We start from the raw sequence: 24481 nt of genomic DNA on the forward strand, positions 1-24481 counted from the left end.
TTTAGACGTTTGTAATCCCCATTTGTTCGCCTGGGAAAAATAAAAACAGAGAGAGAGAGAGAGAGAGAGAGAGAGAGAGAGAGAAAGCAGCAGCACTTAAAAAAAGCCGTCTATGACCGGATAGGAAAATTAAGACATGGTTAGAGCAGCTAGGCTGGCAGCTTGTCCTGGGGGCTGGGGTGGGACAGAAACGGGGGGCAGGGCTCCTGGGGGAAGACGGAGGGGGTGCAGGGCTGGGAAGGTGGATGGTTGGGGCACCCCCCCCATTTTCGACTTAAAACCCAGGGGAGGTCGTGTGTCGGCATATAATTCGATTTTTCGCTGTTCAGTAACTCCCGGGTGAGAACCAGGCCCTTCTCCTCGCTCTGTCAAAATATAACCCCCTCACGACCCCCTGTTTTCAGACAGTGAATGTGGGGTGCCACAGACCGGAGGCTAAACTCCCCTCGCCGCCGTTCCTCCTTCGAATTTCCAAGCAAGGCTCACAAATCCCTCCGGCCGTACCACCAAACCAGTCCCCGTCTGAAGCCTGTAGCTCTTTTTTTTTCAGCCGGCTCCTTTTGATCCTCTCTACAGAATCTATGTCCTTTCCTCCTCCTCCTTTCTTCTTCTTCTTCTTCTTCTTTGATTTTAGTTGGGTGTTTTTTATTTGGCCTTGATAATGGAATGAAAGGAACTTAAATCTCTCAGGGTTTCTTGCCGGATCTCCTGGGTGTTAGCACCTGACACGTATATAGGGAAATCTGTGCTTGGCAGGTCGAATTCAACTTCCGAGTAGCTTTAACGTGGAACACTGAAAGGTCGTCTTTTCTTTTTCGTTGCTTTTTAAAATACTGTCCAGTGCAGGGGTGGGAATCGGAGACGGGAAGCCCATCACCCCGTGGTGGTTATAATGGTTTTGAAAAACGGATCAGCCTCTACATAATGTGGGGAAGGGGAGACAGCCTGCCTTGAGGGGGTTGGACAGACCGCTTGTTTCTAGCTTGGAAAATGAATTTTGGTGCTTATTTGAAAGCATAGTTCTCTTTCTTCTAGTCGTCTTCTTCCTTTCCTCCTCCTCCTCCTCTTCCCTTCCTCCTTCCTTCCTTCTCTTCCTGGTCTTCCTTCTTGTCTGCCTCCTCCTCCTCCTTCCCTATTCTCTCTTCCCTCACATTATTGAATTCACTTGTCTTTCTTGGCTTGGATGCCCTCTGGATGCCCCCCGCTCCCCATCGTGTAAATACCCCTTTGCTTCCTGGCGCTGCTTGTCTCCAGCTTGGCTAATTATGTCTGATTCCCACCCACAGGGATTAAAAGATTAGTTCCTTGTGATTCACTGTTTGAAATTCAAACTTTTTAAATTCGGGGGGTGGGCAGTTTGGGGGTTCTTTTTCCTTTTTTAAATGTTGGCTGTTTATTTTATTAAATTTTTTTTTTTTAAAAAAACAAATAGATTCTCCCGAAATCTCTTTTCCCAGTCTTCGCAAGCAGCTTTTTATTTCCATCCCTGTTTTAAAAAATGATAATAATGATAACGATGCTTATTCTGCATTTCAGCCAGATTCAGAATTCTGCCAATTTCGGGAGGTGCCTGGGAAATTGGATGGGGGGGCGGGGAAGGTGATACAGACGAGGGGAAGGAAAGGCAGAATTCGATCTCCGTGCATGCGTGTGGTTGTGTGAACAACTGTTTTTATATCTAAAGTTAACTGGTATTTTCAATACTTAAGGCCACCAAGGGGGACAAAAAATAATAATTATTCTTCTGGAGAAAAACAGCGCACATATGCTGAGGGTGAGACAGGGAAGACTCTCCGTGCTTGTGAGTAACTTCAGTAGCTGACCGCTTGTGTGAGTTTGAAATTGTTGGAGGGGCTCTGAAAAGTTGGCTTGTGGGCCTTCCTTGCCCATGTGCAGAGTGCCAGCTGCTGAGATCACCGTAAGGCGTTCCTTCGTTACACCTGTTGGATCACAGGATAAATGGGAAAGAGACGCCGGGCCCCCAGTTAGCTTCTGTAACTTTCTAGGAAATAGAATGTTTTTGTTTTTAAAAGTAAAGGTCTTTTTCTGATGGGGACCTTTACAAAAAAAGGGATTTCTGGCTTTCTGGACTGGGGAATGAATGGAACTGCTGCACCCTTAGACCAACAGACCGAGAGAGAGAGAGAGAGAGAGAGAGAGTTCTTAGCAACTTTAGTAGATGTCTTTTTCTTTTTCTGCACATTTTTGTAAAAAATCAAACTGAAAAAGAGAAAAAAAAAAAGTCAAACGGTTTAAAAAAAAAAAACCTTTAAAAAATTCAGCCTGTTTAAAAAAAAAAAAATCTGTTAGTGTTTTTTCATGATTGTATGTCTTAGTTGCTGTAGACACAAAAGCTCAAGCGAAACCGAAGGCAGTAAAAAAAGGAAAAAAAATGTTTTTACGAATGGTGAAACGTTTGAAGCGGCCAGTAAAAAAATAAAAAAATAAAAATACGGGGAGGGAGGTGTTGCCATTGAACATGTAACTTTTGTGTGGTTGTTTACATCTGTAACTTTTCCTTTCTTAACAATTCTGGCATCTGTAGGTTGGAAAAAAAAACAACTTCCATTTTTAGAATAAATTAGCCATTCGCTTGACTCTAGCTTTTTCTGTTTGCACTGCTAACTTTTTCAGTGTCGTCGTTTGAAGCACTGGGCCTTTCTCTTCCTCCTCCTCCTCTTCCTCCCCAGTGAAACACCATCTCCAAAGACCAAACCATTCTGGAAAGTTAATTTTGATTTTAGCAGAAAAAAAACCTTCCTCTTCAATAAATTTGAATGTGGGTACTCTCAGAAGTCTGCTGCTTCGTTGATAACCAGAGGGGCCTGCCTTTGAGGGCGGGATTCGCATCCGGTGGTTCTTCGCAACCCATCTTCTCATTGCGGGGGGGAGGGGGGCATTGAACACAAGCAGTCCTCATTTAGTGACCACCATTGGAACCCGCAACTTGGTATTTAAGCAGTTGCCGGCAGCTCTTATGATCGGACATCTGCTTCCCTTTGCTGTATAGACTAGCATAGGTTGTCAGTGCATGGACAGCTTGCAAAGTTAATTTTTTTAATCCGCGTTGTAACTGAAAGGTCGCTAAACGAGGACCATATAGCCTTATTTATTGGGTTCTTGTTCTCTTGAGTTACCTACTTTGAATTACCTACCTGTTTCTTTGCTGATGTTTTACCACCTAAGTAGATAACATTGGTGCATAGAAGAGGGAATAAACAGCCAGCTAACTCCTTTCTCCCTTACACCCTAATGATGTTACCAAGGTTGGTAATGAAACGTCTGCAAGAAAACCAAGCTTGGGTGACAAGAAGGATTTGACAGTTTTGTTTCTGCTCTTGATGGCTTTCGCTAAGGGAGCATTTATTGAAAGGTCTCTGCCTTATACAGTATATAAGTCTCATAAATTTTGGAAGGGATTGAGGAAAGTATATGTCCTTTTCCATACGACTCTTCTAATCCAATATGTTGTGTCTTGCTGGTTTTTTAATGTTTATTTAGAGTTCCTCTGTGAGGGAGTTGGGTGGTTTAAAAACATGATAAATTTCCCTTTTTATCCTATGTAAAGCAAAGCTTAGAATATAATAACATTAGGGAGCCGGGACAGCAAAAATATCTTAAATCTAGGGCACTGTTCGTTCATCCCAATAACTTTTATGATGGGTGGAGTTCAATTCCCATAATCCCCCATCATGTCTGAGGAATTCTGGGAATTGCAGTCCACCCATCTTTAAAGTTGAAGGGCTCTAGGGAACATTCACAACACTAAGCTATAGTTTTCTTAACCCGATTCGTGGCTTAAAAAGCTTGGTTACTTCCTGCAACCAAAAAGACACTTTTGATGGCTGGTCTGCATAATATAACAGTGAAACAAACCACATTGCCTGGAGTAAGACATAATACAGAGCAATTAACGGCTTCTTGTAAACATCATTACGGCTCTTCATGGGATTTGGGGTCAGTAAGTCCTCTGACAACTTTTGATGACCACGATAACTAACCACGTTCTACCTTGTTTTTCAAATCCTTTGTTTTTCCAGCCTCCAGGATCTTGTTCACCGCTTATTGAAATTTGGCCATTTTAGCTAATAATTCCTGCTGGGTTTTAAAATTCAGTGGTTTTAGGGCAGAAACATAATTGCTTTATTTGTTTTTGTAATATACTCGTATGTTCCCCACCCCCCAAAGCGATCTAATTAATTAGAAACCATTTTTGAACTGAACACAATTTTGGAAGCCCAGTTTCTTAGTTTTGAGACACCACAGTTGAGACACCACCTCAAAACTAACTTAAGTTTTGAGACACTACAAGGCACCACAGTTGTTCATTTATGGCCCATGCGACTTCTCTTGCCAGAGTTAAGTGAACCTGGCTTTCCCATTGACTTGGCTTGACAGAAGGTCGCGAAAGGGGATCACACGTGACTTTGGGACACAACAGAACGGTCATAAGTATGAACCAGTTGCCAAGGGTCCAAATTTTGATCACGATGGTCATAAGGGTGAAAAGCAGTCGTAAGTCAGTGCTGTGATGATTTGGAGCAGTCACGAAATGGAACTGTTGTAACTGTTGGAGCCATATGCAACCTTGGCATTGACAAAATCCCCATCGGTCAATGGCAAAAGGCAGCTTGGCTTGGCACAGCCGACATCTTGCAACACATACCTTTAATATTATTTAATAAAAACACCTGCCTATCCTTGGGAAGGACTCCATGAGTGGACAAGAATGCCAAATCCGGACTAAACCTCTGGCTGGCTGTGCCACCCACCATAATTATTATTATAACACTCGCTCCACGCCAGAAACACCTGTGCGCCCGGCAGAGATCACCTGCGTCCGCGCGCTGCCCCCCCCAAGCCAGCCTTCTTACCTGGAGAAATGGAGAAAGGCGAACGCGGAAGCAGGCTTAGCCGCGTTGGGAATGTCTGCTCTCGCGCGCCGTACCTGGAAAAGAGGGGAGGAAGGCGCTTAAACCTCGCTCGTTCCGCCGCCATGTTGACTGCTGGCACCGAAGCTTGCCCGGGCGGCGCCATGTTAGGGCTTCGCCGCTTTGCCTGCAGCACATGGCGGGAAAGGGCGGCTCGGAGACGGCGGCGGGTTTGCTGAATGGCGGGGCCGGCGAAGGGCCGGGCGGGAAGCGGGCCCGGCTGGGGTCGGCTCCCCACGTCCTCCCTGCGGGGAACCGGGTGACGGTGGTGCTGGGGGCGCAGTGGGGGGACGAGGGCAAAGGGAAGGTGGTCGACCTGCTCAGCCTCGACGCCGACCTGGTCTGCAGGTGTCAGGTGAGCCCTCGGCTCGGGGGACCACAAGCCCCATCCCCGCGCGACTGGGGGGGACTACAAATCCCATTCTCCCCAGTTAAGTCCTGTCCTCTGCGGCTGGAGACTTTTAACTCCCATCCTCATTACCTGGGGGAGCTACAAATCCCACGCTCCATAAATTGGAACTACAAATCCCTCCCTCTCCAGATTGGGGGAACTACAAATCCCATCCTCTCCAGATTGGAGGGAACTACAAATCCCATGCTCTCTAGATTGGGGGAACTACAAATCCCATCCTCTCCAGATTGGGAGAACTACAAATCCCACCCTCTCCAGATTGGGAGACTTAAATCTTATCCTTTGTAGTTGGGGATTCCAAATCCCAATCCTCCACAGCTGGGCAGCTGCAAATCCCATCCCTTGCAACTGGGGTGGGGACTACAAATCCCAAACTGCTTAGGTTGGAGGACTTGAATCCTATCCTTTCCTCTGCAGCTGGGGACTTCAAATTCCATCCTCCACAGCCTGAACCAGGGCTGCTTTCTCACAAACGTGTGTGTATGGGTGTGGGGAGTGGGGAATGGGTTCTCCCTCCCATATGGGTGGAATACAAAGCCCATCCTCTGCAGCTTTGGTGGGGGAACTACAATTCCCATCTTTTGCAATGGGAGGTGGGGGGGGCTGGCTGAGGAATTCTGGGAGTTGAAGTCCACAAGTCTTTGACCCGGAAGCTGTCCTCAAGACCCCCCGCTCCCAAAACAGTAAGAAATCAGCACCACCCACCTACCCTGAGGCCCTCAATGCTGACTCGGCCTCCCGTCGGCGTTCAAAGGCGGACGCAAACTGGAACAGCCGGTCAGTAATTGGATGGACAGCTCTTGCTGTATTCGGGCACTGAGACTTGGACTGCCATCTGTCAGAAATGGTGTAGGATCTCCTTGATTCAGGGGTGGGTGGGGGTTAGACTAGATGACCTTCAAGGTCCCTTCCAACTGTTAAAAGTCCTTTCTCAAAGTTTTCTTCTTGAATCTCCTTCTCCTGCATGGGTGCAGCCTGACAGGGGTGGGTCCGTGTTGTGTAAACACAGCTTTGTGCGCTCTTTTGTTCTCTTTTATCGACACCTGTTTATATCTCTTGATTGGCAGGGTGGCAACAATGCAGGACACACCGTGGTGGTGGACACGGTGGAATACAATTTCCATCTCTTGCCCAGCGGAGTGATCAATCACAACGCCACAGCATTCATCGGTGAGCTTTCGTCCGCGCAGGTAGTCCTCGGGTTACAACCCAAATAGAGCCCCAAATAATTATTGCTAAGCAAGACGTCCGTCAATTGGCGTTTGCCCCATTTTTCCACAACCTTCCTTGCCGCAGATGTTAAGGCAGTTTTTAAATTAGTATAACACATGTCAACTCATAAAATATTTCTCTGGTCTTTTAAGAGTTGCCAACCGAAAGGGAGGGGGGAGCAGTGCAGCAGCTTGCAAACTGAAAGTGCATTCCATAAATGTTTTCAAAGATAGTAACTAGGTGACTGAAGTTTCTGCCGTGCAAAATTCTAACTGGAGAGCTTGATTGATGACTCTGGACTATGGATGTGTCCCATTGGAGAATATGAATTATGATACACCCAGAAGGGTGGAGGGAAAACCAGGGTCAAGGGTGACAATGAATGATGTGTCTCAGAGTCGGCTACACCCAGGCAGTGCCGGCATGTTTACTCCCAATAAATCCTTTGGAAGTTTTGGAAGTTTGGCTTGAGACTCATGATTTAAATGGAGAATAACTGCCAGAATCCTGACACAGACAGTTGTAAAAGGAACCTAGCTTCCTCGTTGATTGCTGGTCAGAAGGTCACAAAAGCGGATCACGAGATCCCGAAACACTGCATCCGTCGTAAATACGAGTCACTACAGTTGCCGAGAGTGTGAATTTTGACCACAGGACCATAGGGATGCTGCGACAGTTATAAGTGTGAAAAACAGTCCTGGGGGAAAAAACTCATTTTTTTTTCTTGTGCCTTTGTAACGCTGAACGGTTATTAAATAAACAGTTGTAAGTCAAGGATTATCTATAAGAATAAAACCCTGAGAAAATACTATGCTTTTCTATTCCAGGGAACGGGGTCGTAATTCACCTTCCGGGGCTCTTTGAAGAAGCTGAGAAGAACTTAAAGAAGGGACCAGGTGAGTCCTTCTCGGTATCAATTTGGGGTGAAGGAAAAAGTGCATAAATAAAATGCACCCTAACCCTAAAATGCATTGAACCAATTGCCTTAATTTCCCTCCCAAAATAAACTTAACCGTTGCCAGCATGTTCTTCTTGGGATTCCCATCATCAAGGTCATTTTGGAAGTCCACCATGGAAGTCCATAAGGGTCTTGACGTTAAACTTTTCGTCCCTCCGAATTGTGGTTCTGGGACCCCCTTGTTCCCCAAATCCAGAACAGTTTCTCTTTAAAAAATAAAAATAAAACAGCTGTGATGATCCTGAGGTTGCTAATTCTCATAAACATTGAGGTGAAAGAGAGCTGATGTTCTCCAAGAATGGATGTCTACCTGAGATTTTCTTGAGCTTCCTCCAAAACCCCCAAGTCTCCAAACTCATTTTTCTTCCTGAATTTCACAACCGCCCCAGCTACTTTTGTTTCTAAAAGGAAACCGTAATGGACGTTTTATCTACAATTGGGGAAAATTGCTTCATCGTTTTAGCTCTGGAGATAATGGCTTTGGAGCGAAATTGGAAATGGTTGATGGCGGGAAAAGGAATCAATTGCATTTTCCAGGGCTGTAATATTAAGAAACATTTTGATTCACCAGGGTTGGAAGGCTGGGAAGCCAGGACTGTGATTTCCGATCGCGCTCACTTGGGTAAGTCTTCGAAAATGCAGGAATTTTAGAGGGTCCTGATCTTGGAAAAACAGAAGAGACAGTGAGGAGCGAGCCAAAACTTTCCATCTATTTATTTACTGATTTATATTCTGCCTTTAATATTTTACAAATAACACAAGGCGGTGAGTGTATCCAACACACCCTCCTCCTCCTCCTCCTCTTTCCCACCACAACCACCTTGTGAGGTGGGCTGGGCTGAGAAAGAGGAATGGCCCCTAACTCACCCAGTTGGCTTTTATACCTAAGTCAGAACTAGAACTCGCAGTCTCCTGGTGATTGGCCCAGAGCCATCCGGTCAGCTTTCCTGGGTAAGGCAGGATTAGAACTCACAGGCTCCTGGTGATTGGCGTAGTCACCCAGTGGACTTTCATGCCTAAGGCGGGACTAGAATTCACAATCTCCTGGCAATTAGGCCAAAGTTACCCAGCTGCCTTTCACGCCTAAAGCGGGACTAGAACTCCTTTTAAGCCTGGTGCCTTAAACCAACCGGACGTAACTGGCTCTCTTCTAATTTCTTTTAGTGTTTAATTTCCACCAAGCTGTGGATGGCATCCAGGAACATCAGAGGCAACAGCAAGGAGGCAAAAAGTAAGTGGGAGATTGGGAAGAAGGCATGAAGCTTTGACTTCTCCAAAGACTCAAGGGCGGAAATGATTCAGCAGGCTGAAATTGGAGAAGTGGCGGCCCTGCTAGGCAGTTCCACAAACAGGAAGCACACCCAGAAGAACTTCCTCTGACTTTATTGTACGGTTAGGTGGACAGAATTGTGTTGGTGTGAAAGGACATCTCCCCCATCTTTACAGCTGAAGATGCTAGGGAGGGTCTCTTTCTCCATCCATTATGCAGCTGAGGGTTCAGCAGTCTCTTCTCTGACTCCTTCCATGGCATGTTTTCATCCATCCCTCAAGGTCTTTCTCACATATGATTAATGCCATCTCCTTTTTTAAAAAAAAGAACAAGTTTTATTGATTTTTGAAGACAAGCAAAACATAACACATAAAAGCATGAAACCTCCTTTCTAAGAATTACTTATAAATTTTAACAAGGCAAATAAAGCATTATTTTTTTAAAACATAGTTCCACATTATCACATTTCCATTTACACATGTATACCTTTTCCAAAGTTCTCATTATTTCTCCCTTCACTTTTATTCAGTTATATTTCTTCCTATCAAAGTTTTAGTAATTCTCAATCAATCATAAGCACACAAAATACATAACCTAAAGGAAAACATTGGAAAAAAAAAAAAAAAAACCTCCTTAGTCTCCATCTCCTTTAAAGCCCGAAAAACTAGGGAGGGTCCCTCCTGAGCTGGTCCACTATACAGCCAAGGGATTGGCGGTCTCCTAGAGTGGGAAGTGTCCTTTCAGACCCTGGTTGGTTTCTTCCAACAGCCTGGGCACCACCAAGAAGGGTATCGGACCTGCCTACGCCTCCAAAGCTTCACGCACCGGCCTGCGCATTTGTGACCTGTTGGCAGATTTCAACGAGTTCTCCAAAAAGTGAGTAATTCGGGAGTTGGCAGCTCTTAACCATGGGATGGGGGTGGGGAGTAGAAGTGGGCGTTGAACCCAGGAATGCCACTAGTCTTCATTGAGGATCGGGGGCAGGCAGGACTCTGCATAAGTGGAATGATAACAACAACAACAACAATAATAATCCCAAAACAACCGGAGCACCACTTTAACACCATCATTGGCATTGACAAATTTGCCATCAGTCAATTGCGGAAGGCAGCTTTGCTTGGAACCGCTTCCATCCTGCGGCGATATCTGTAACACCCTCAAACATCCAGATTTGCCTATCCCAGGTCCTTGGTAAGGACTCGATAGGTAGACAAAAAAGGCAAACCCAGTCTGAATATCTGGCTGACTGCGATGAATAATAATAATATAATAATTCACAAAGTATCGCAACCTGGCCATCGAAATTACGCGATTATGGATGAAACAAGTGACAGTGATACCCATTGTCATCGGGGCACTTGGTACCACGTCCAAGAATTTTACAAAACCCATCAAGAAATTGCAGCTTCCTGCAATAAACATCAGCAGAACTGCAAAAAACTGCACCTACTCAGAGCATCGTATATTTTAAGAAAACACTTGGTCGATACCTTGGATGCTGGCAAGCAACCCGTGTCAACGATCAGTGCCAGGTAATATTTGTGATACATTTTTAAATGTTCAGTTGACTGAGTTTCATGTTTAATGAATAAAGCAAATAATAATAATAATAATAATAATAATAATAATAATAATAATAATAATAATAATAATAAAATTTTTATTATGGTCACAGACCAGCAATAGACAAATTGTCGCCGTTTACAATAATGTTAAAAGATCTTACTAATAATAAATAATAAGCTCCATAATAATAAAATACATGGTATGAAACAGTATGGCTCTTACCTTTAGTTATGTGATGGGAGAGCAGGGTAAATATGGGTGTAAATATAGATTCTCTAAAAATTGTTAGGTATCTACCGGAAATTGGTGCAGTAAACATCTTTAATTCTGTAATCAAATTTCTCTTGTGGTCGTTGCAGCTGCACAGAATTTTGCCACTGCACGTGCAATAGCATAAGTGGAAAGTTTGAAAGCTGTTTAAAGTTTGTTTTAAACTTTTTGTCATTTTAATCTATGTTTAGGTTTATCATTGTCGGAGGTTTGTATATTGAATTTTACCGGCAGCCGCTCGGCTTTGAACCGCAAGACGAAGAAATTGGATAACGATAATCATTCGCAAAGTAACTAATTGATCTGTTTCAGATTCAAGGTTTTGGCCCAGCAGTACAAAACCAGCTACCCAACGCTTAATATTGACACCGAAGCCGAACTGGAACAACTAAAGGTATTTTGTGTCAGCTAAAAAAATACTCCTTTGGTCTCTAGTTGCCAGCAGAAAGGGAGTGGAGAATGTAGGACATTCCTTAAATACTTCAGATAATTGCTAGGCAGCCGAAGCTGTTGGCGCACAAGATTATTACTGGAGAGCATGATGGATGACTCTTAGCTATGGATGTGTCCCATTGGAGAATACACATCAAGGGGATGTGGGGAAGACAAGGGTCAAGGGCGAAATAAATGATGTGTCTTAGAGTCGGCTGCATCCAGGTAATGCCGACATGATCACTCCTAATAAATCATTTTTTTTAACTCAGAGAGATGCGGCTAGAGACTTATGATTTGAATGGGGGAGGTGGATTGTCGGAGCCCTGACATTTTGTGGCAACCAGGCGGGGAGGTTCCTTGACCCATGCAAATGTCTGTTTAAAGCTGGTTTAATCCCCAGTTTGCAGACTCAAATAAAGGCAGTCCTCGACTTACAAACATTTGTTCAGTGACTGAAGTTACAATGTCACTGAAAAAAATGCGATTTATCTCTGTATTTCACACACGTGACCATTTCAAGCATCCCTGTGGGCCCGTGATCCAAATTCAGACGCTTGGCAAATGGCTCCTATTTATGACGGTCGCAGCAGGTGATTCCCCTTTTACGTCCTTCCAACAAGCCACGGAGAAGCCAGATTTGCTAAACCACAGTGTAACTAACTTAACAACTGTGGTGATTCACTTTACAGCTGTGGCAAGAAAGGTTGCAAAATGGGGCAAAGCACCAAACCTCTCCTGCTTAACAACAGGACGTTTGAGCTTCACCGCAGTCGTAAGTCGAGGACTTATGAACAAACCATGGTTTGGTGCAGTCGTATTTTGGGCTCAGACCCAAGCCCCGTTTTACAAACAGCCTGCTTCTCTTCCTTCTGTGGCCTTGACCTTAACTACTTTGAGTGCATCTGTCCTCCAGAAGGACTAGAAACTTCCAACTACTTTGAGTGCACCTGTCCTCCAGAAGGACTAGAAACTTCCTCCTTTAAAATAAATTGAAGAGCAATTGGGGAATTGGAGCCTCCTATCGAATTCTTCCCTTATTTGGATATTTGCCCTTTCTTTAAAAATAAAATAAAGGAAAGCACTCAGCTCCTTCCTTGGAATTAGGGGAAATTGCCCTCCGGTTGATGCTCCTGTCAATCTTTCCTCGATTGGCAGATCTACGCCGAGAAGATCCGCCCCCTGGTGAAGGACGGGGTTTATTTCATGTATCAAGCTTTGCACGGGCCGTCCAAAAAGATTCTCGTGGAGGGAGCCAACGCGGCTCTCCTGGACATCGATTTTGGTAAGGTCCCTTCGGCAAAATTAAAATTCACTGTTTTCGTTTACCGCTGTTCTTTTCTGAATCAAAAACAGCCCGCAAGCCAAGCTTAAGAGTTACTATCTAGGTTCGTTCGGCGTGCAGTGCTTGTCATCCTTCGAAACCACGGTTTATTCCCATCGGCCACAAGGGCTTGCGTGCACAACCTCAGCTAAAGCCACCCCCTCACAATTTACACACCGCTGGGGCCAGGTGTGCAGCACACCCCCCCCCCAAATCAAGCAAAACCGGTCAGGGGCCCTTCGGTGGAAGGCGAGAGGGCAGCATAGACATATATTAAATAATAACATTCATTAAAATAATCCCTTAAAAAATGCCAGGTCCATGCGTTGACTTCCCAGCCAGAGCATGAGATGGAGATTCCGGCATTTCGTCTCAGGAAGAAGAAGCCAGCTGGCACTTCCACGCTGTGTAAAAACAAGGTTCTAGTCCTCATGATTTTAAGAGAGGACCGTTCGCAGTAGGAACCTGGGAAGCAACTGGATAAGTCGTCAGGGTGTCGCTTAGTATTGTTGGAGGTGACAGATAGAATAGGATAGAGCTGGAAGGGTCCTTGGAGGTCTTCTAGTCCAGCCTCTTGTTCAAACAGGAAATCCTAGATCATTTCAGACAGGTGACTTGTCCAGTCTTTTCTTAAAAACCTCCAGTGATGGAGCGCCCACGACTTCTAGTGGCAAGCTGTTCCACTGGTTAATTGTCTTCCCTGTTAGGAAATTTCTCCTTAATTCCAAGTTGCTTTTCTCCTTGATTACTTTCCATCCGTTGTTTCTTGTCCTGCCCTGTCTGGGCGCTTTGGAGAATAATTTGACCCCGCCTCTTCTTTGTGGCAGCCCCTCAAATGCTGGAAGACTGCTACCTGTCGCCCCCTAATTCTTCTTTTCTGTAGACTAGCCAGACCCAAATCCTGCAGCCGTTCTTCTTCGTGTGTTTTAGTCTCCAGGCCTTTGATCGTCTTAGTTGCGCTTCTCTGAACTTTTTCCAAAGTCTCAACTGTAGAGTTGTAATTGCAGGAACGTTCCAATCTCGGATGGCAAACCTCAGATAAAGAATGTTTACAAGCAAATACAACTCAGGCAAACAAAGTCACTAATCTAAAGGAGGATTAGAGAGAGGAAGTAAACATGTTAGACTTGAACTAGAGATAATTAATTGTGTTAATTACTATTATGCTAAGTAACGAAGGTTAAGCAGTAACCAAAGTTAACCAATGTTGGAGGATAACTAAAAACGTGTATAAATGCAAGACTAGACTCCAATAAAGATCATCGTGATTCAGTTGATCATGATCAAACAACTCTACTGCCTCGTCATGACAACACTCAACATCCTTTTTTTTCGTAGTATGGGGACCAACATTGGTTGCAGAGGGATATGAAATTCGAACTAGGTACTCTCACCTTGAATGTGCAAGTGTCGCTGACCAAAAAAAAAAAATCTCCTTTTGTAGCTCCAAATTCTTTCTTGTCTCTCCCAAAGGTACTTACCCCTTCGTGACCTCCTCAAATTGCACCGTGGGAGGGGTTTGCACCGGCCTTGGCATTCCGCCCCATTACATCGGCAAAGTGTACGGCGTGGTGAAGGCGTACACCACCCGTGTCGGTGTGGGGACTTTCCCCACCGAGCAGAACAATGTAAGTCCCTGAATATCGGGGTGCGTTTTTCCCAGTTCTTCAAACTCACCTGAGGGAGCACCGTTTTCTTCGTGTCCTGAACTGCGCCCCGATTTTATTATCCATTAATTATTTCTCAACCTTGCACCCATCAGGACCCTTCCATTGCTCAGTTCCTTGCTTTAAGATAAAATCCTATCGGGTCGACTTGATGAACGATGAAGAAATAGAAATGATATTACGAAATAATACAAAATGTGCTAATTTTAGCCAGGGTGGATAAAAATCAATGGTTTTTTTTTTTAATTGGATTTTTAAAAAACATTTAAATCGGATTATTTTTTTAAAAAATATATATCTATCAAATTTTGGAGTTAAAAAAGTGTAAAGATAGTTTTCCATTTAAGATACATTAATAATCTAGCTTATTCAGCATGCAATGGAGCTTAGTTATGTAGCACTAGCTGGATACCTATGCTTCGCTACGAAACTATGTGATCAGGCTTAGTTTTTGGAGAGGAAAATAAGGAAAGAAAAATTTTGCCTCTGCCTACCAGGATCCATCGGTATTCATCTGGCTAGCGTCCTGTCGGTGTGTGAGAGTTGAGGGCTGTTTGGAAACTGAAACAGTACTTGCGTGAGTGAGAAGGAGACAGCAAGGAGCCTGGGCGTGGCTTAGCTCAACTGTTCTGTACTAAAGTTGCTCAGTGCTCTGAAACTGAAACTCCTCTGCTTGTGTTTTGCACTTGGAACAGATTTCTTTCCAGGTGGGGAGGGGGAGTAGAGCTCCTTAGCATCAGAGCATGTTAATAATAATAATATAGGAAATACTCTAAATGCTCTGAGGGTCATTTGGAAAAATCCTTTCTTAGTGAGCCCCTAGAAGCCAAGAGGAACATAAGTGCCAAATTTCAAGTTTGTAGGCTTTACGGTTCTAGAGATTTTGTGATGATGCGTGAGGGGCATTCTGCTTTTATATATATAGATGAGGCTATATATTCTGCGATATTGGGACAGTCAGACAGTCAACAGCGGATCAGAGGAGGAGCCTCTGTTGGACAGAGATGACAGTTGTTCTTTAAACATTACAATTTAAGTCAAGTTGATTTAAATCAACCCTTTTTACTAGGGATTTCAATCGCAATTTCAGTCGACTTGACTTAAATCAAATCCACCCTGATGTTAGTTAGCTACTGCAGTTACTTACTTTTTTGTGGTTGATGTCTGAATATTTCAGCATTAAAAGCTGGCATTGGGCTTAAGGAGTGTCATCACCGTACATTTTTAAATCTTTTTTTGCTGCAGGAGATTGGCGAGACGCTCCAAACACGGGGACGGGAATTTGGCGTCACCACGGGCCGTAAGCGGCGCTGCGGCTGGCTGGACCTCGTCCTGGTGAAATACGCCCACATGATCAATGGTTTCAGCGCGTGAGTCTCTGCCAAATTCTATATATGTATGTATGTATGTATGTATATGTATATATTTAATGTTTTTATTGTTCCTTGTGGGACTTGAATGCACTGTGGAAGTTTTGAAGAATGGCTTGACAGAGGAGACATTGATTTGCTGCGTTTTCTATGCAGCTTAGGCAGTCCTCGACTTACAGCTGAGCCCCAAATTTCATGTTGCTGAATGAGGAGTCAGTGAAGCGAATAGGGCCCCGTTTTACGACCCTTCCTTGCCACGTTTGTTAAGCCAGTCTCTGCCGTGGTTAAATCAATCACCCCGTCATTAAGTTATTGCACAAGAAATATTTGCACCCAGATGACAAAACGAAAGATGGAATGTTTGTATAAAATAAAACAAAAAATTAATTTTTTAAAAAAGGGTGAAAAATAACGTTGTTTTTTTGGATTGATCATAACACTCTTTTTCGGGGGGGATGCTTCCTAGCCTGGCTGTGACCAAGTTGGACATACTTGACACCTTTGAAGAGATCAAAGTGGGTGTGGAATACCATCTTGATGGGAAGCAGATTCCATATTTCCCAGGTGAGACTTCAGACTTTGGGATGCAGATGCTTCTGTCCCAGCAGATAAGGAGCTAATTGTTGCCTCTGTATCATTAGAAGAGATTATTTGTAGCTCAGGGTTGAAATGAGGGGTCCTTGTGGCTCTCGGAGCTTGATGGTTTTCTCGGAGACGTTTCACGACCCAACCAGGGAACATCATCATGTTAGAAGGGAGTGGAGATTGCAGAGAAGAGGAGGAAGACAAAAAGGAGGAGGAGGACTGTGGCGTCCTTGTTGCTCTCTTGAGCTTTTTTTTGCAAATGTTTCATGACCCAACTAGGCAACATCATCAGTGTTAGAAGGGAGAGCAATTTGCTGCAAATGCCCTTCTAGCGCTGATGATGTTACCAAGTTGGGTGATGAAACATCTGCAAGAAAACTACCAAGCTCAGAGAGCAACAAGGACCCCACAGTCGTCGTCCTCCTCTTCCTACTTTCCTCCTCCTCCTCCTTCCCCCTCCTTCTCCTCTCCTCTCCTCTCTCCTTCTCCTTCCCCTCCACAAACCCCACTCCCTTCCAGCACTGATGAGGTTACCTAGTTGGGTCATGAAACATTTGCAAGAAAACTACCAAGCTCAGAGAGCAACAAGGACCCCACAGTCCTCCTCCCTTCTCATCCTCCTCCTCCTCTTCCTCCATCCCTTCCTCCTCTCTGCAAACCTTCTAGCACTGATGATGTTACCTAGTCGGTTAATGAAACATCGGCAATAAAACGACTAAGTTCAGAGAGCCCCAAGGACCCCACATTTTCCTCCTCTTCCTCCTCTATCCCCACTTCCTTTTAGCACTGATGTTGTTATCTAGTTGGGTCATGAAATGTCTGCAAGAAAACAAGCTCAGAGAGCACCAAGGATCCCACAGTCGCCCTCGTCCTCCCAAACCCTACTACCCTCCTACCCTGATGACGTCCCCCTGCTGGGCCACGAAACGTCTGGTAGAAACCCCCCAAGTTCAGAGATCCCCCAAGGATCCTATAACTAGATCCTCTGCTCCTTTCTCTGCAGCCAACCAGGAGCTCCTGAACAAAGTCACCGTGAAATACAAGGATCTTCCTGGATGGAGGCGTAGCACCGAGGGGGCTCGCACCTTTGACGACTTGCCCTCCGAGGCCCAGGCTTACATCCGGTTTATCGAGAGCTACCTGGGAGTGCCAGGTGAGCCTTTGGGGCGGTCCAAACCTTGCATGTATTTGAAATGGGGTTGCAGACGGGGGGTGGGACAGAACTGGTCGGACCAGTTCTATAGAACTGGTTGTTATGATTCGGCCCAGTTTGGAGAATCGGCAAATCGCGCCATTGGCTGGTCCCGCCCCTCCCTACCCATTCACGCCTTATTTGGCATGCGTGCCATCAAACTTGCCTGCGTTTGGTAAGTTGCTGTTTTTCTTCCACCCCCCACCCCCCGAGCATCAGCTGTTCTGCTGTGCCGGGAGATTTAAAGTAGCTAGAAAGCAGGAAATAGTTGCATTTCTTGCTTTCTAGCTAATCTAAAAGCGGAGCTGAACCTTCTTAGCTTCTATTGTTTCAGTGCAGACTCGGGTAGCAGATGGCAGAAAGGTAGATCTCTGAGTGAATCTGTGATTCTGTGAGCAACTCAGTCTGCCTGCCTGCTTTGCCTGAATTGGGGTAAAAGTTGCTCTTTTTTAATTAAAAAAAATTCAATATTGACATAAATATAATAGTTACATACAAGCCACGCCCAGCCAGTCACATGACCACCAAGCCACACCCACAAATTAGGCCACGCCCACAGAACCGATTGTTAAGAATTTTGAATTCCAACCCATGGTTGCAGAGGGCTCTTGTTTTTCAAACCAAAGGGGGAAGTGAAGAAGGAAGTTGAGGGGGTGAGTTTAAACATAGCGGTAGCTCTCGACTTACGACCCCCAATTGAGCTCAAAAGCTATGTTGCTAAGGGAGCTTGGCCCCGTTTTACTCCCCCCTCTCGCCACCGTTGTTAAGTGAATTCCCTACAGATGATAAGGTTAGTAACCTGGCGGTTGAGTGGTTTTTCCCGTTGACTTCGCTTCTGCAGAAGGGGATCACGTGACACACACCCCCGGGGACGCCACAACCGTCATCAATACGAACCCCTTTGTCAGGATTCCAGCAGTCACCCTAATTAAATCATGATTCTCGAGCCAAACTTCAAAAAACTTCTAAGGATTCACTTGAGGCGACATACTGGCCCTGCCCTATGTTCAGCCAACCCTGGCATACTTAATTTACAGTCCCCTGTGACCCTGTTTCCCCCTCTCCCCCCTGGGGGTCTCATCAACCAGATTCTCCAATTGAGCCCTTTCACGGGCTGGGTGTCATCAATCACATTCTCCAATTAAATATGCTCGCAGGCAAAAACTCTGGTAGTTTAGTTACAGCCTTTTTAAAAATAAGAGTTAGCATGTACTTTCGTTTCCAAACTGATGCACCGCTCTTCCATATTCCCCCCTCCTTTTTTTCCGCCATCCCCCCCCCCTTTTTTTTAATGGCAACTACTAAAACAGGCCCAGGAATGTTTTATGAGTTGACACCCACCACTGGTCATAACTCGTGACAATTGTAAAGCAGGTCACCTACGTCAATAGCATGATTTTACGACCCCTTTTTTTTGTTTGCAGCAGTCGTTAAGTGAACCTCCTGGTTATTAGCAGACCAATAATTTGCAGTGGGCCAGTTTCGCTGAAAATCAGATATAAATGCTACTTTTCAGTCAAATCATCTCCTTGGGTGGAGGGTTGGACTAGATGACCCACAAGGTCCCTTCCAACTCTGTTAATCTGTCTGGTTAAATGTCTTCCTGCGGGAGTTGATTTCCTGGTGGTCTCCTCTTTAGATCCCACTCACCCACCCACCCAATTCTCCCTCCCTCTTCTCTCTTCCTCAGTCAAGTGGATCGGCGTCGGGAAATCTCGCAAATCCATCATCAAACTCTTTTGAGATCTTCCGCCTCCCCACCCCGGATCGAAGGCAGAGGCTGTTTCTCCTCTCAAGTCCATTGGGCAAGCAGCTGAGGACGCCGGCTCACCCCTCTTGAATGCACTCAGGCCAGACCCCTCCCCTTCCTCAGTTTCCCCCGTGTAAAATTTCCTCTTGGCCCTTGATTCTGTCCCTTGATTGTTTGAAAGAGAATTAAGACAGACCTGCCTGGCAGCTGAGATTTACACATTTTTCCAGGACAAATTAAGGGCACACACTCCATTTTCGCACCCTTTTGCCACCCCACCCACCCGATAAGTTGCCATCGATCACCCCTAACCCTGATCTGACCAGCAGTCATGGTTCACCGTTTCTTTCCATGTTACTAATCCCTTTGGTCATTCCTTGGCAGTCAGTCTGACCACAGGTGGAGGTGTTTCTCTTCCCCCACACTCCATCCCTTCCAGCCAGATGGGGGAGGGGGGAGTGGTTCATGGAAATTGTAGTCCCCTGGTGCAAAAATGGCAGCCTTCCACTGGTTGTCTGCTACAGCGGGAATTCCACCCAGTGTCGGCTGGCAGTGAGGAATGCTGGGAGCTGTAGTTTCATCATCCTATCTACTGTATAAAATTGGGCGGTAAGTAGATTTCTGGAGGAGGGGGAAAAGGTCCATTGTAATTTCAAACCGTCACAAAGGGGATCTGTCATAAGTCAAGGACCTCCCTGTTCCTTGGAAACTAGTCCACCGTTGAATCGCAGGCGTTTTGTGCCTTTGAAAACTTATTGACGCGTCGCCCAATTTTTTTTAGCTTTCTATATATATATATATTTTAAAAAAACAGCACGCTTTCTATGTTTAAATCTAATTGTAGAGATCTCCCTTCTTCAGGGATCGCTAAATTACAGAAGCACTCCCTGTAGATTCTGTGGCATTTTTTCCCCCTTGGGGACCTTAATCAGGACTAGCCTCTTTAATTGCCATTTTGGTTAACAAGAGAAGCAGCCACTTAACACAAGCAGCCGATGGGACGCTAAAGCTTTCTAGATTTTTACCTGCACCAACCCCTCTCACTACGTCCAAAACACACGAAACTTTACTGCTTTCGAAGGAAACCTGTTTTGTTCTCACATCGGTTGTTAAGTTTGCTTCTGGCAATCTGCCACCCAAAGCAATAAAGAATCACGATTTTATTTTTATAAATCGTTTGGAATAGTGAAAGAATTTTTTTTTTTGCTGGTTTTCTTTTTTTTTCTTCCCAGGTTGCCATCGTCAGCTAGTCCTCAACTTACAATCGTAATTGGGAGCAAAAATGTCCGTCATAAAGTCATGGCGGTCGTAAGTCGAGTCGGATGCAATTTTAACGATGGTTTTTATGGCGGTCGCTTAACAAATCAGGCGTTTTCTTTTCGGTCATTAAACGAACGGTCGGTTGTAAGTTGAAGACTATCTCTTCCATGCACACCTTTGGATTGATCCTGGAGAAGGACGACTAAACTTGGCAACTTTAAGACTTGTGGACTTCAACTCCCATAATTCTCCAGCCAGCAAAGCAAGTCTTAAAAGTTGCCAAGTTTGGAGAGCTCCGATTTAGAGATCTCGTCTTTGGGGATCTCCTTTTGAGCAAATCCTCCATTTTTCCCCGCCCCATTACGCCCGCATTCTGTAGCTCAACACTCACAATCCGCCAGAACTGGCTCCAGTAAATTTTATTAACTTTCCGTGCTTTCTGACATACAGAACGGGGTGAAAAGTTGTGAGAAGAACCATCGGCGTGTCATGGAAACCTTCCACCCTTCCTGGGAGCGGGGGGAGACTTTGGGGATGGGGGAAGAAGAAGAGGAGGAGGAGGAGGAAGAGAGGGCTGGCTTCGATAACCTCGATTTGGAGCTAAACTTTTAACCACGGTGAAGTTGGTGGGAACGAGGCTGGACGTGAATGCCAGAATGAAACCCCTTAGGTTGAATCCCGGGGTCTGTGGATGCAATGCTTGCTGCCCTGTCTGGTCTAATTGGGGGAGACAGCCTGATTTCTCCCACCACCCCGTAAGCAAACCACAACTTCCCATCTTCGGAGGGGGAAAATAAGGCTGTTGCTTTCGTAATAATTCTCTAGTATTCAAGTTTCCTGAGTCTGGAAGCTTTAGAGAAAATAGAATTGGCGGGTCTCTGCCAGAGAAAATAGATCTGCCATGAGGACAACCTCCCCTCTTCTCTACCCCACAGTGATAGCTTGGAGGCCAAGGGTCCTTCAATAACCCAACTCCATATAGATTGATGAGTATAGGAAGGGGGGGGAGGAGGGTAAAGGAAAGGGACGCGACCCAGTGTCAGGGATGAAGGGTGAGTGGGTAGGAGCAAAAAAATAGTTCAAAGCAGGGCGCAGAAGAATTTCTTTTCCCGGAAGGGGTTTTCTGAGGTGGGCACGGGGCTAATGAGGGGGTCCTCGCAGGCGTGGGCATCGCAGTAGGTCATCAAGTCAGCAGCCGCTTTGGACACCTTGAGGAGGAGAGGAAAAAAAAACAAAATTAGAGAATGGCAGTCATCTCCTGGTTTTCGATTCAACGGCGTTTATAAAATCACAGCTACAAATCTGGGCTGTAGTACACTATATAGACACAAGGGGGCAGACCAGAGAAGAAAACCGGCTACTCGATGGGTTTTTGCTGCCATCTAGTGGCTGCTCGGGGTGTTGCAGCCTTGTTGGTTGGCGCTGTTTATCCAAGGTGGTGTTTCGCTAACTAACGACTTGGAAGGTGCATGCTGGCAGGGGAATTCTGGGAGTTGAAGTCCACGCACCTTGGAGTTGTCAAAGAAGTAAACGCCCAGGGTCTAATTTGCCCCCCCACCCCCGGAGGTCCTTTCCTCACCTTTATCCTGCACATGCTGGCTTCAATCTTCAGCTGTTCCACCATTTTGCGAGCTTGGCCGATGCTCATTGTGCTGTTGACAGGGGTTTCGCCCTTCATGAGGAACCTGCTGAGGAGATCGGAGAGGAGAAAGGCCACCCAAGACCAGTCACCGTAAGGGAAGACGTTGAAGACGTGCTTCAAAATTGGCCCTAACTAGTATCCTTTGCAAAGCAACTTGGCTAGAAGTAGAATTTGCTGAATCTTAGCACTTCGGGCTGCATCGCAGTATTCCAGGCGACCACTGGAGGGCACCCATGCAATTCCAAAACTAGTACAGTAAGGCATTGCACCACCTAGTGGACGTCGGTAAGTTTGCCCTTCACAGGATGAGTTAAACCCAAGTAGAAAGTACAACTAAGGTCTTATGAACTCGAACCAAAGGTGTTTCACCTGCCCGAACTTTCTGGAGAGCAATTTCCATCCTATCATCAAGACTGGATAAGTTTAGTCAAAACTCTCAGCCCAGCTCTGCCTGGGGAATTTCTTATTTCAGGAATTCTGTTCTTTGTGGTGTTCTTGCAAGATATCTTTTTAACTATAACGATACCAGAGCTGGAAGGGACTTTGGAGGTCTTCTAGTCCAACCCCCTGCTGAAAGCAGGAAGCCCTTTACCATTCTAGGCAAATGGCTGTACGGTCTCTTCTTAAAATCTTCCAGTTTTATATGACTTTAGAACAAAAATGGATCCTGTTTTTGGATTATAACTAGCAACATGACTAGGCCCAAATTCTCCCAGCAGGGGACCGAGTGTGTGGGACTGCATCTACCAAGGCACAAGTATTATTTTTCACCAGGGTTAAACAGGATAGTTCATGTCCAACCTCGACTTGCCATAATTTGAACAATTACGGGTTCCTTAGACACAGCTTATCGTATCGACTCCAACCTGACTTGATTTGCACAACATGCCATTCGCCCTGCAAAAGAGCGACATTTAGGGTGTAGTTGGGTTCCTATAACACAAATCACAACCTCGGTGTGTTGTGTGAATGTAAACCCAGGCAGAACGCAGGGCAGGAGAGGAGAGGGAAGCAGAACAATGAATTAAAAATAACTCCAGCGTAACAAGAGACCATTTTCTCATTTTCTTATAAACCGTAATCGTCTAAATAACCTTTAGGGCTTCATTCAAAGCCAGGACGCTTCACTATTTTTCCTACAAAGACCGAATCTTGCATACGATAAAGACAAATTAACTTCTCAAGAAAAACATATCCTTTTCCTTTGGTTCTGATCCAATGTAAATTTCAGATCCCCCCCCCCCAAAGCAAATAGCCCCTGCCTCATTCTGAATTTTTTTGACTTCATTCCCCCCCCCCCCCATCACCATTTGTTTTCTGCCACAAGCCCTTCTCTCATCTCAGAGGCACCCAAGATAAATAGAAAAGAAAAAAAATCTATTCGAACAAAATGAAGAGACATTACAAAACAAAAATAAAAGACACTCCCAATATAGTATGACATCCAAAGCCATTCACTCCTCTAGCAAGGAGATGGGGAATATATATATATATTTTCTGTTTCCATCTGTTGTTTCCTACCCCAATAGAGGACAAGATCTGTCCGTGTCTGCCTGTTATCTATCCCTTCTGCCCACCCTTATTTATCTTTTCCTTACCTTTTCCTTCCATCCATCCATCTTTCTCTTTCCTTCTATCCATCCATCCGTTTCCTCCCTTCCTCTCTACCTCCTTCATCCATCCATCTTTTCCTCCCTCCTCTTCCTCCTTTTCTTCCTTCCTTCTCCCCCTCTCTGCCTTCCTGCCTTTACTTTATGCCCCATCCATCCATCCATCTTCAACCTACCTACTTACCTCACCTATTGCATCCTAATAGTTCCTATGAACAGGTCCCTCATATAGCTGGGCCCTTTCTCACCCCCCCCTCTCTTTCCTCTGCGGAGATTTCCCTTTATATTTACATGGAAATCATTTCTCCCCCACCCCCAAGCCTGACGGCCCCTACCCCCACCCCAGAGACCCGAAAGCGGGGGGGGGGGGAAACCCAGCCCAAACCAACACACGCACCTTTGAAGAGATTTTTTCTGCCAAACGTGAAGATAGAGCGGAGTCAGACCGTTCAGGCTGGAGGCTGAGATGATTTGGGGGAAGTCACCTGGGCTGGGAGGGAGGGACGGAGTGGGTGGGGGGCACTGCAGCAGCCCCTACAGAATCCTCTCCAAGGTGGATGACCAGAAGGGGCTGTTTTGTTTTTTTTTCCCCGTCCCTTGACTTCCTAAGACATTTGGCACACCTTGGCTAAGAGGAAATTGGATTCAACGGATCGATAATACCTTGAGGATTCCACAAAGCAATTAATGCTGGGACCAAACCATCTCTTTAAAAGGGGGGGGGGGGAGAGAGGAAGGATTGATGGTACATACCCCCTCACCCCCAATCCCTCCCAGGCAGCCATTGCTTGAAAGCCAGGACTGGAAAGTGTGCGAGGGGGCTGGCATAGCCTGGCTCTATTACGGAAGACGTTGATTGAGGAGGGGGGCACGAAAGGAGGAACAGGAGTGAAAAGAGTGTGCCCTCCTTGTGCAAATATGAACGCCGGGGAGCTGCAGTATTGTCTGCAATTACTTTCATTTACAAATCTGACATCAACAGCCTTTAAAAAGAAAAAAAAAATCCCCTCTCAGTTCACTGGGCACAGGG

General features: G+C 45.4%; 2 protein-coding genes across 5 annotated transcripts; one reads left to right on the plus strand and one right to left on the minus strand.

Annotated features, from left to right (window-relative positions):
* The first annotated feature begins 4963 nt into the window (after positions 1-4963).
* LOC113452442 (adenylosuccinate synthetase isozyme 2-like) lies at positions 4964-20112 on the plus strand. Its single transcript, XM_026723901.2, has 13 exons — positions 4964-5286; positions 6411-6513; positions 7383-7451; positions 8085-8135; positions 8678-8744; positions 9552-9659; positions 10932-11013; positions 12210-12336; positions 13849-14003; positions 15288-15412; positions 15879-15976; positions 17001-17150; positions 18880-20112. The coding sequence occupies exons 1-13, from the start codon at positions 5068-5070 to the stop codon at positions 18930-18932; spliced, it is 1407 nt and encodes a 468-aa protein (XP_026579686.1). The 5' UTR covers positions 4964-5067; the 3' UTR covers positions 18933-20112.
* Positions 20113-21181: 1069 nt separating this feature from the next.
* GNG3 (G protein subunit gamma 3) lies at positions 21182-23940 on the minus strand. Of its 4 annotated transcripts, none has more exons than XM_087913805.1 (3): positions 23849-23940; positions 21779-21884; positions 21182-21407 (listed from the first exon to the last, which is right to left on the minus strand). In XM_087913805.1, exons 2-3 carry the CDS (start codon positions 21875-21877, stop codon positions 21279-21281), a joined length of 228 nt encoding a protein of 75 aa, XP_087769931.1. In that variant the 5' UTR covers positions 21878-21884; positions 23849-23940; the 3' UTR covers positions 21182-21278. The 4 variants fall into 4 exon arrangements, with proteins under 4 accessions (XP_087769931.1, XP_087769932.1, XP_026572177.1 ...); XM_087913806.1 differs by having other exon boundaries at positions 21779-21887; positions 23849-23858; XM_026716392.2 differs by lacking the exon at positions 23849-23940 and adding an exon at positions 23636-23716 and having other exon boundaries at positions 21779-21887.
* Between the last annotated feature and the right edge of the window lie 541 nt (positions 23941-24481).

Source organism: Pseudonaja textilis, chromosome 16 (genome assembly GCF_049901715.1).
Source record: "Pseudonaja textilis isolate UNSWEBS1 chromosome 16, rPseTex1.2, whole genome shotgun sequence".
Classification (NCBI taxonomy): domain Eukaryota; kingdom Metazoa; phylum Chordata; class Lepidosauria; order Squamata; family Elapidae; genus Pseudonaja; species Pseudonaja textilis.